Source organism: Nerophis lumbriciformis, linkage group LG21 (genome assembly GCF_033978685.3).
Source record: "Nerophis lumbriciformis linkage group LG21, RoL_Nlum_v2.1, whole genome shotgun sequence".
NCBI lineage: Eukaryota > Metazoa > Chordata > Actinopteri > Syngnathiformes > Syngnathidae > Nerophis > Nerophis lumbriciformis.
Genome location: NC_084568.2, coordinates 30905095 through 30917500, shown reverse-complemented (window position 1 = coordinate 30917500; position 12406 = coordinate 30905095). Strand labels below are relative to the sequence as shown.

Below are 12406 nucleotides of genomic sequence, written 5' to 3'. Positions count from 1 at the left end.
GTTATTATTAGTGAGTTGGACATTTTTTTAAACTCAAAATAAAACAAAAAATATTTAGTTTGCATGCTAATACTCTGGATTTATGAATATTAAATTTACCTAAAAGACAACAGTTTGATTGCATTTTCCAACTCGTGATTAAGTTTAGAACATAAAAACAATTTGTTTTAACTCAAAAATCGTATGGTAAGTACAAAACAAATGAAAGTTAAGTCAATAACAACTGGGACAAGGGAACATCAAAAACCAAATGTGTTATTGATTATTATTTAAGTGTGCTACTATGAACATACCAATCCATTATTTAAAAGTTCTAATGTGTTAAAATTTTCAGATATTGTGTTTTTAAAAACAATGGAAATTATGTTTCGAGTAAAGAACAACAGCCTTCCAGCTTGTATTCTTAGGTTATTTAAATTAAGAGGAGAAAACTATAATTTATCATTTATTGATTTTTGAAATAGGTAAAGTAAGAAGGAATATAAAATACAAATGTATTTCAGTTTTAGGAGTTAAATGGTGGAACAAGCTCAGTGATGAGTTGAAGACATGTAGTTCTTTGTTAAGGTTCAAGAAAACCTTGAAAGTGAAATAATTGAAAATGATAAAATATAGTAACAATTACTATTATCTAGAGATGTCCGTATCGGCCGATAAATGCTTTAAAATGTAATATCGGAAATTATCGGTATCGGTTTCAACCTCCCAATTGTCCCGGGAGACTCCCGAATTTCAGTGCCCCTCCCAAAAATCTCCCGAATTTCCTGAATTTCTACCGATTTCCACCCGGACAACATTATTGGGGGCGTACCTTAAAGGCACTGCCTTCAGTGTTCTCTACAACCTGTTGTCACGTCCGCTTTTCCTCCATACAAACAGCTTGCCGGCCCAGTCACATAATGTATGCGGCTTTTACATACACATAAGTTAATGCAATGCATACTTGGTCAACAGCCATACAGGTCACACTGACGGTGGCCGTATAAACAACTTTAACACTGTTACAAATATGCGCCACACTGTGAACCCACACCAAACAAGAATGACAAACACATTTCGGGAGAACATCCGCACCGTAACACAACAGAACAAATACCCAGAACCCCTTGCAGCACTAACTCTTCCGGGACGCTACAATATACACCCATGCTAACACCAAACCCCGCCCCTCCAAACCCCGCCCACGGACGTCTCAAGGTTGGCAAGTATGCTCTAGTATACTCTGGACTGAAGCTGTGTGCCTTCATTTTTTTTGTAGCTGTTGTTTTGAGGCATGTTTAAAAAAAAAAAAAAAAAAATGCACTTTGTGAAAGTCAAAGTATAGTATTTCCCATAGTTGTAGTGGGTATCAGGATTATCTCAGGGAGAGCATGTCCCAAATTCCAAGCTGCTGTTTTGAGGCATGTTAAAAAAAATAATGCACTTTGTGACTTCAATAATAAATATGGCAGTGCCATGTTGGCACTTTTTTTTTCATTACTGGAGTTGAAGTTGTTCTCTTATTTTGGAAAACCTTGTTTTTGATTGATTGATTGAAACTTGTATTAGTAGATTGCACAGTACAGTACATATTCCGTACAATTGAGCACTAAATGGTAACACCCGAATAAGTTTTTCAACTTGTTTAAGTCAATTCATGGTAAAGTTACATTGTTTAATGCATCCAGCGGGGCATCACAACAAAATTAGGCATAATAATGTGTTAATTCCACGACTGTATATATCGGTATCGGTTGATATCGGAATCGGTAATTAAGAGTTGGACCATATCGGGATATCGGCAAAAAAGCCATTATCGGACATCCTTATAAAATACGAATGTATTTCAGTTTAGTTAAATGGTGGAACAAGCTCAGTGATGAGTTGAAGACTTTGTTAAGGTTGAAGAAAACCTTGAAAGGTGAAATAATTGAAAATTATAAAATATAGTAACAATTACAATTAATCCCATTGATTTTTTTTAACTTTGATGTTCCAGGCAATCTAATTTTCAGTGAATGTATAGGATAGGCTTTGTGATAAGTTTTTGTGAGGTAGGTTTTTTGTAGGTTTAGTTTTTTTTGTGATAGGTTTTGTGATAAGCTTTGGCTTCAGTCTATTCCTTTTTCGGTCATTCTTTTTGTGTCTAAACGTGTCCATCCATCCATCCATTTTCTACCGCTTGTCCCTTTTGGGGTCGCGGGGTGTGCTGGAGCCTATCTCAGCTGCATTCGGGCGGAAGGCAATGTGTATGATTGTTAAATATGTATAATCTGTACTGTTAAACTGATCACACAAAATGGTTGACGGTGGATTATATGACCGAAATAAACTTATTTTATTTCATTCTTTTTTCAATATGACAAAATGTGCATTCATAAAAATACAAATAAAAGAACTTGGTCGAACCCGTCTATTGACTGCCGCACACTGCCCCCTAGCGGTCGGGCTGAAGACACAGGAAGCACCAAAAGCCTGTCCTACTTGAAACGACCACAGGGTGGCAGTGTAGGTAACGTAGCCCGCAGGAAAGAAGCTGAATTATTTATTATGTTGAGGCAGGGAAGAGCAGCGTTGGAATAAGAGTGTCTTGCGGGCGGATCGAGTGCGTATTTCGAATGTATGAGAGTGTTAGAGAGGGCGGACTTGTTTTTTTCCCCCTTCCTTTTTATTTTAAGTGCGCACATTTAAACGCACCTCCACTAAGCCGCATGCTGTTTGGCTTCTCAAGGCAAGGATCGTCACCATCCCGCCGTGGCTTGACGAGAGGAGGAGGAGGAGGAGGAGGAAAGGAGGAAGAAGCACCGCTTCCAGTCATTGCGATCTGAGAATACTGGGACTGTGCAGTAGTATCATAGTAGTAGTAAAACAGGACAGTGATACAGGACTGAAGGCGAGGTCAACTATTGCGCAATGATGACGGGCAAATCTGTGAAAGACGTCGACAGATATCAGCCGGTGCTCAACTCTTTGCTGGCGCTGGAGGAGAACAAATTCTGTGCGGACTGCGAGTCAAAAGGTGGGTCCCAAAAAAAAAAGATAAAAAGTGTAACCTATTTTTATGGGCTTGCCTCTTTGTGATGTTAAGTTCCTGTTATAAGCTGTTATACAGTCTATGCCTTGAGCTCTTATTTTGAAGGCGCTAAGAGCAGAAGGCATATACTTTAGACCATGGGTGTCAAACTCTGGCCCGCGAGCCAAAGTTGGCCCGCTGTGTAATTTCATTTGGCCCTTGAGGCAATATCAAATTAACATTAGAGCTGACCTGCCGGTATTATACAGCGGCGGTGCCGCTGTAACACCGCATTCACCGAAACTCCCGAATTTCAGTGCCCCTCCCGAAAATCTCCCTGGGCAACCATTCTCCCGATTTCCCCCCGGACAACAATATTGGGGTTGTGTCTTAAACGCACTGCCTTCAACGTCCTCTACAACATGTCGTCACGTCCGCTTTTCCTCCATACAATCCGCGTGCCGGCCCAGTCACATATATGCGGCTTTTACACACACACAAGTGAATGCCATTCATACTTGGTCAACAACCATACAGGTCACACTGAGGGTGGCCGTATAAACAACTTTAACACTGTTACAAATATGCGCCACCCTGTGAACCCACACCAAACAAGAATGACAAACACATTTCGGGAGAACATCCCCACCGTAACACAACATAAACACAACAGAACAAATACCCAGAACCCTTTGCAGCACTAACTCTTCCGGGACGCTACAATATACACCCCCGCTACCACCAAACCCCGCCCCCGCCCACCAAGTTAATGTTGATATTTACGTCAGAAGGCTGCAAATAGAAAAGAGGCATTACATTTTTTATTTAAATTTGGTTTAATATACCATTGATGTTTTTTCGTTTGTTTTTTGAAAGTTGATTTTGCACTATTAAGTTATATAAGCGTTGCTTGTTCCATATTCAGTGTTAAAGCAAATCAGTGTAGCAAACTGAGCAATAATTAACGTTTTATTCATGCACTTTCTCTTGCTACTTCAAGGCTTGAAGCTTGTGGAAAAAGTTTATTTTGGTGTACAGCTCTGGTAATGGGTACATTCGCACCCACCTGCACAAATGTACTTCAAAATTTAACTATCAAAATAAATATGACTTTTTTGTTTTGTTTACTAGGGCGTGCATATATAATATGCATTCGTTTGACCATTTAAAATCAACGATAATAAAAAGGAGATGCTTGGAAATAGCATAAAAATGCCCCAAAAAACTTGGAAAAACGCGATTCATAGAGTTACTTTTTGGTGTAACCGTCATGAGCGTTCTGTTCAGGTATATTTCTTTTATATTTTGATAAATCATCATATTTATGTATTACTAAATTTAAATAGGTATTGATCAATCTTTAAGCTGTATTTGATTTCATTTTGCTTTTGACATCTTATTTAGAATTGTAGTTGAAACTTTTACAACCTTGTGTTGCGCTCATGATGGCTTAACCAAACTAGATTATTTTTAATATTTATTCCCTTTTTTACATTTAGTATATTTAAATATACTGTGTTTTATGCTTTTTTCTTTTTGGAACATGTACTATACATATAATACAATAAAGTCCCATATAAAATTATGTTTCCAACAATACTTTAATTTTGCCTTTGAATGTAACACTCCAATGTCCATTAGTGGAGCTGTACACTTTGATATTTACCTCAGAAGGCTGCAAATAGAAAAGAAGCATTACATTTTTATTTAAATTTTATTTGATATGCCATTGATATTTTTTTAATTATTATTATTATTATTTGAAACTCAATTTTGCATGTCACTATAAAGTTATATAAGCCTTGCTTGTTCAATATTCAATGCAAAACTTGTTTGGGTCCCTATTAAAAGGTTAATTTGTTCAACCTTGGCCCACGGCTTTGTTCAGTTTTAAATTTTGTCCCACTCTATTTGAGTTTGACACCCCTGCTTTAGACCAGGGTTTTTCAACCACTGTGCCGCGGCACACTAGTGTACCATGAGATACAGTCTGGTGTGCCGTAGGAGATTATGAAATTTCACCTATTTGGGTTAAAAATATTTTTTGCAAACCAGTAATTCTAGTCTGCAAATGATGTGTTGTTGTTGAGTGTCGGTGCTGTCTAGAGCTCGGCAGAGTAACCGTGTAATACTCTTCCACATCAGTAGGTGGCAGCAGGAAGCTAATTGCTTTGTAGATGTCGGAAACAGCGGGAGGCAGTGTGCAGGTAAAAGGGTGTCTAATGCTTAAACCAAAATAAACAAAAGGTGAGTGCCCCTAAGAAAAGGCATTGAAGCTTAGGGAAGGCTATGCAGAACGAAACTAAAACTGAACTGGCTACAGAGTAAACAAAAACAGAATGCTGGACGACAGCAAAGACTTACTGTGGAGAAAAAAGATGGCGTCCACAATGTACATCCGAACATGACATGACAACCGACAATGTCCCCACGAAGAAGGATAAAAACAAAGTAGATGCAGGTAATATCGCTCAAAGGAAGACATGAAACTGCTACAGGAAAATACCAAAAAAAAGAGAAAAAGCCACCAAAATAGGAGCGCAAGACAAGAACTAAAACACTACACACAGGAAAACAGCAAAAAACTCCAAATAAGTCAGGGTGTGATGTGACAGGTGGTGAGAGTACACCTACTTTGAGACAAGAGCTATATTGACGCATGCTTGGTTATCGTTTGAATTCATATCCAACAATTGCGACAACGACTTTTTACTGTCAACTGAGTTTCATTGTTTAATGATTTCTGCTGGTGGTGTGCCTTCGCATTTTTTCAACGCAAAAAGTGTGCCTAAGCTCAAAAAAGGTTGAAAAACACTGCTTTAGACTACTGCAACACACTTCTTGTCGGGATCCCCAGCAAGAACATCCAGAAGCTGCAATGCATACAAAATAGTGCTGCTAGGACCCTGACGAGAGTGCGGAAATATGACCATATCACACCAATTCTCAAATCCCTTCACTGGCTTCCTGTTCCACTCAGGATTGAATACAAAGTCTCCCTACTAACCCACCAGTGCCTCCATGGAAATGCCCCCCTCTACCTCAAAGAACTACTCACCCCCAAATCCTCCACACGACACCTCCGCTCCGTACAGGCTAACCTCCTCCAACCTCCGAGGACAAAGCTTCGAACTATGGAAGACCGGGATTTCTGCTCCGCCGTTCCCAGTCTGTGGAACGCTCTCCCTGACCACCTGAGGGCACCACAGACTGTGGATGCTTTTAAAAAAGCCTTTTTTTAGATATATCAATGGTTCTTAACCTTGTTGGAGGTACCGAACCCCAGCAGTTTCATATGCGCATTCACCGAACCCTTCTTTAGTGAAAAATATATATATATATTTTTTTTCAAATTCAAGACAAAGTTACATGTTTTTGGTAACACTTTAGTATGGGGAACACATTCTAAGTAACAAATACTTAATTTAGAGTTATTTGGACACTACGGGAACATATTCTAAGTAATAAAGACTTAATTTAGAGTTATTTGGTTAGGGTTAGGGTCAGGGTTAGAGGGTTAGGGTTAAAATAAGGCCATACCGAATAAGGCATGAATAAGTACTTAATAATGACTAGTTAAGAGCCAATATGTTACTAATTTGCATGTTAATAAGCAACTAATTAATGGTGAATATGTTCCCCATACTAAAGTGTTACCATGTTTTTTTTACTGGTGCATAAAATGAACCGTGCATGAACATCACCTTGTTCAAACAACAAAACCAACACTGTGCTTAAACTCACAACAAATTACACACCTGCAAATCAGTCGGCTGTTGCCGTATCCGTAATACGCCGATAGGGAGAAGTTTGTATTTACACGATGAGTCGGGTGTGTTTTGACCTCCGCCGAACCCCTGAGGCCGACTCACCGAACCCCTGGGGTTCGATCGAACCCAGGTTAAGAACTACTGAGATATATGCATACTAGTTGTAGCTATTAGGCTGTTCTATTTTTTATTTTTATTATCTTTTTATTTTTATTTGTTTTAATACACTGTAGAACTTTGAGGTTTACTCAATGTTTAGTGCTTTTTACAAATAAAATCTATTATTATTATTATTATTATTATTATACTGTATAACAGCTTATAACAGGAACTTAACATCACAAAGAGGCAAGCCCATTAAAATAGGTTACAAAAGCATAGTGCATGCTTTTGAATGCATCCTCTATTAGGAGTTGTGTTGCAGATATTTCATGTTTGTTTACTCCGGCAGCCATGCTGGCTCTGCATGGTTGTCCTGAGAGTCCTGGGGGTTTTGCCCAACCGGTTTTACCACACTTGTTTGGGACTCTTAAAAAGGGAAGCCAACTGGAAAGAAGTTGGGACCGTGAGGTTCCTCAAAAGGAGCTCATCTGTGAACTTTGGAGAAAGGCATGCTTGGATGAGCTTAGTGTGGGAGAATGCCCGAGCCCTGACCTCAACCTTGTCGTACATCTAAACCAGTGCTTGTCTAATAGTGAGAGTAATACCTTGGCACATACAGGTGGATAAATAACTACATATTTGCTTGGGGGGGGGGGGGGCGTGAGAGGCAGTGGTGTAATAGCATCTTCAGTGTTGGTAAATAACTATATTGACACACAGAGATAAAAAACAAATATTTTACTTCGGGTGGGGGGGGGCGTGAAAATACGTATGTCCCTTAGAAAGGGGGCTTTAGAGGCAGTGGTGTATAGTTGTTGGTAAAGAGCTATATTGACACACATAGATAAAAAAAAAAAAAAACATTTACTACTAGGGGGTGTGACAAAACGTATGTCCCTTAGAAGGGGGGCGTGAGAGGCAGTGGTGTAATAGCTTTGTTAGTGTTGGTAAAGAACTATATTGACAAACAGAGATAAAAAAACAAAAACATTTACTTCAGGGTGTGTGTGAAAATACGTATGTCCCTCAGACAATCCAACGCTTCACAATCAATTACACCGATTCGGTAGCTGGGAAAATGCTGTCCCCTATAAAAATGTAACTGTGAGCAAGTTCCAAACAGCCCGTTTAATGCCGTGCTTCTTAAATAGTTGGTGAAAGGGGGGCGTGAGAGGCAACGACGTAATAGCATCTTTATTGTTGGCAAAGATTAGTGTTGGTAAAAAAAACTATCTTGACACAAGAGTTTAACACATAAACATTGACAGGGGAGGGACTAAGAGGAAATAATTGACAACCAGTGATCTAACCCAAGGGTGTCCAAAAAGCACAATAAAAGCGTAAATGTACGCTAGAAGGCACTATTTTTGATGTCAACATTTTTTAAATGTAGTTTGTGTGCTTCTTTAAGTTACCCTCTTAAGGCCCAAGCTGTTTGTTTACATGCTTTTTTTATTTCTCTTTGCTATTTGGACCCTAATTAGAATAAAAACTAAGAATCATCTTTTGATATGATGTACTTAGTCCATAAGTACACAAACGTGTACTTAATGTTTAGTGACATGCTAATTCTTATTTTTACACTTTTTTTCCCAAATTCCACTGTATGTTATACTCTTATGACACCACCAGATGGCAGTATAAGTGTCCACATAAGCGGCCATAAGACCCCAATTCAGTAGTGTACACAATTTTAGAAATAAGAGCTAAAAGGTGCTGTCCACGCTAGGGTTGTCCCGATCCGATATTTGGATCGGATCGGCCGCCGATATTTGCCAAAAAATGCGTATCGGCAAGGCATGGGAAAATGCCGATCCAGATCCAGTTTAAAAAAAAATTACGGTCCGTGTTTTCCAACGCACCGATTTAAATAATACATTCCACTTTTCTGCTGCTCCCTAATTTCCGTTCCGCATTTTCCAGCACACATTCAACACATCCACAGGTCTGTGTCCTAACCGTTAAGACGGCCATGTGAATTAAAAGTTACCGGTAAAAATGTCAGCTGTCTCTGTGCGATATAGAAAATGACTATATCGTGATATTGGAGTATACGTTCTCACGCAGTTGCTTTTAGCTGCTGGCATTACACTACAGGCTCTTCTCACTCTTTCCTGTGTCTCCTTCTCACAATCAGCAAGCGCGCCTTCTTACACACGTCACATACTGTCACGTCATACGTCACATACGTATACGCCCTCGCGGAGCAGAGAGTTAGCAGCATGGCTAACGTTAGCTGTGATGCTAGCGCAGCCGTGCGAGCAACGTTCCCTCTAAGATGCGCGCCTGCGCAATTGCGCACTGCTCAAGCGTCTTCTGCGCACAGCAAATATATGCCACGCACCAAATCAAATCCCATCTGAATTCTAAACAAAATAAACACATTTATTCTGTGTACCGTATTTTTCGGAGTATAAGTCGCACCTGCCGAAAATGCATAATAAAAAAGGAAGGCGCAGTCAAGGCGTTGAGGGGATCTGGTTTGGTGGCTGCAGGATTAGGTCTCTGCTTTTTGCAGATGATGTGGTCCTGATGGCTTCATCTGGCCAGGATCTTCAGCTCTCACTGGATCGGTTCGCAGCTGAGTGTGAAGCGACTGGGATGAGAATCAGCACCTCCAAGTCCGAGTCCATGGTTCTCGCCCGGAAAAGGGTGGAGTGCCATCTCCGGGTTGGGGAGGAGCTCTTGCCCCAAGTGGAGGAGTTCAAGTACCTCGGAGTCTTGTTCACGAGTGAGGGAAGAGTGGATCGTGAGATCGACAGGCGGATCGGTGCAGCATCTTCAGTAATGCGGACGCTGTATCGATCCGTTGTGGTGAAGAAGGAGCTGAGCCGGAAGGCAAAGCTCTCAATTTACCGGTCGATCTACGTTCCCATCCTCACCTATGGTCATGAGCTTTGGGTTATGACCGAAAGGACAAGATCACGGGTACAAGCGGCCGAAATGAGTTTCCTCCGCCGGGTGGCGGGGCTCTCCCTTAGAGATAGGGTGAGAAGCTCTGCCATCCGGGGGGAGCTCAAAGTAAAGCCGCTGCTCCTCCACATCGAGAGGAGCCAGATGAGGTGGTTCGGGCATCTGGTTAGGATGCCACCCGAACGCCTCCCTAGGGAGGTGTTTAGGGCACGTCCGACTGGTAGGAGGCCGCGGGGAAGACCCAGGACACGTTGGGAAGACTATGTCTCTCGGCTGGCCTGGGAACGCCTCGGGGTCCCACAGGAAGAGCTGGACAAAGTGGCTGGGGAGAGGGAAGTCTGGGCTTCCCTGCTTAGGCTGCTGTCCCCGCGACCCGACCTCGGATAAGCGGAAGAAGATGGATGGATGGATGGATGGAAAAAGGAAAAAAACATATATAAGTCGCACTGGAGCCCGGCCAAACTATGAAAAAAACTGCGACTTATAGTCCAAAAAATACGGTAATTTTGCAATGCAACTCTGAGTGACAGTGACAACATGCGGCCCTAACGGTGTTCGTCAACACCGTTCAATTGAACACCGTTCAATTATTGTAACGTCTATCAAGATGCTTCGAGGACAGGAATTATATCGATCACTTTATTGAGCAAAACTGTTTATATTCGGCCATAACCACACCAAAAACATGAGTCAAAAACTTCTATCTCGAAAAACGAGTCATTTTCTGGCGTACAAACCAGACCAAAACCAACTTGTCATCTGTCACCAACACGCATAGCACTAAGCCACTGGTGCGTTTATGGCCACACAAAAAGTCGGACAACTCAAACACCACACAAAGTTACACTATGACTCCTCAGTCATACGTGTGCTTAATCTACTGTCATTTATTATTAATGTTATCTTATTGATATTAACCATGGAATGCTGTTACTAGAGAAAGTTACAGGAATGCACACTTCATCCTATGCTTACATTTCATTGTGCAACATGAGGATGTTTAAGGGCAACTAAATGTGATCTCTAAAAGGGGTACAAATGATTTCCAAAGCAGGACCCCCACCCAGACATATTGTACAATACTAATCCATAGCTTATGAAAAACAAGATTTATTTTATTTTCATTACAAGTGGGCCAAATCACTAATATTACAAAATAATCTCATTAAAATGAGTCCTCTCATTTGAGTGTTATTATAAAAGATTGGTTTGAGACAGGTGTGCTGCTGGTATTGCCACGTGTGATGCTCAGGGAGTTTTTGTGTTTGCTCAGACACATGAACAATTAGAGGGAACATTGCGTGCGAGTGGTAATACGAATGAAGGAAGAATTAATTAATTCCCCCAAAAAACAGCAGGGGGTCCATCGTCTGGCGGTAGTTTGGCTTCAAGTGGGAATATGTCGAACAGACAACCGTAATTTGTCAAGTGTGGAGCAAAAGTGTTGCTATAAAAAGTAGCATTACTGCTAATATGTAGCATCATTTGAAAAGTCCCCTGCTAGAGAATGAAAAGTGTTTGAAATTCTGCGCGTCAACATCTCCATTCGGTGCCACACGCCCACACCATCAAAATGCCGAGGCAAACATTTCCAGATCAACACCGTATAAAAAAAATAGTGATTTTTTTAGTTGTGATTTCGTTCTCTGCATAAAAGTTTAAAAGTAGCATATATTAATGCAGTATGAAGAAGAATGTTTTAATGTAGACACATAGAATCATCATACTGCTGTGATTATATGCATCAAGTGTTCATTCAAGGCTAAGGTAAAATATCGAGATATATATCGTGTATCGCGATATGGCCTTAAAATATCGCGATATTAAAAAAAGGCCATATCGCCCAGCCCTAAGTGACATGCTAATTCTTATTTTTACACTTTTTTCCCCCAAATTCCTCTGTATGTTATACCGTATTTTTCGGAATATAAGTCCCTCCGGAGTATAAGTCGCACCGGCCGAAAATACATAATAAAGAAGGAAAAAGACATATATAAGTCGCACTGGAGTATAATTTATTTGATAAAACCCAACACCAAGAATAGACATTTGAAAGGCAATTTAAAATAAATAAAGAATAGTGAACAACAGGCTGAATAAGTGTACGTTATATGAGGCATAAATAACCAACTGAGAACGTGCCTGGTATGTTAACGTAACATATTATAGTAAATAACTATAACATATAGAACATGCTATACGTGTACCAAACAATCTGTCACTCCTAATTGCTAAATCCCATGAAATCTTATACGTCTAGTCTCTTGTGTGAATGAGCTAAAAAATATTATTTGATATTTTACGGTAATGTGTTAATAATTTCACACATAAGTCGCTCCTGAGTATAAGTCGCACCCCCGGCCAAACTATGAAAAAAACTGCGACTTATAGTCCAAAAAATATGGTACTCTTCTGACACCACCAGATGGCAGTATAAGTGTCCACATAAGCGGCCATAAGACCCCAATTCAGTAGTGTACACAATTTTGGAAATAAGAGCTAAAAGGTGCTCTCCATGCATGTGGCCACCAAGCCTTTAGAGGTAATTAATAGCAATGCTGGCCTTTCAGGCGTCCGACAAGGTTTGATGTGTTGAAGCACAATGTTTGTTCCCCTCTTGGCGGAATAT

General features: G+C 40.4%; 1 protein-coding gene across 1 annotated transcript in view; it reads left to right on the top strand.

Annotated features, from left to right (window-relative positions):
* Positions 1-2613: 2613 nt before the first annotated feature.
* smap2 (small ArfGAP2) overlaps positions 2614-12406 on the top strand; it is a 59330-nt gene continuing 49537 nt past the window's right edge. The window contains exon 1 of the mRNA XM_061982457.1: positions 2614-2998. Within this exon, the coding sequence (XP_061838441.1) occupies positions 2893-2998 (106 nt within the window). The 5' untranslated portion in view covers positions 2614-2892. The remainder of the gene's footprint in view (positions 2999-12406) is intronic.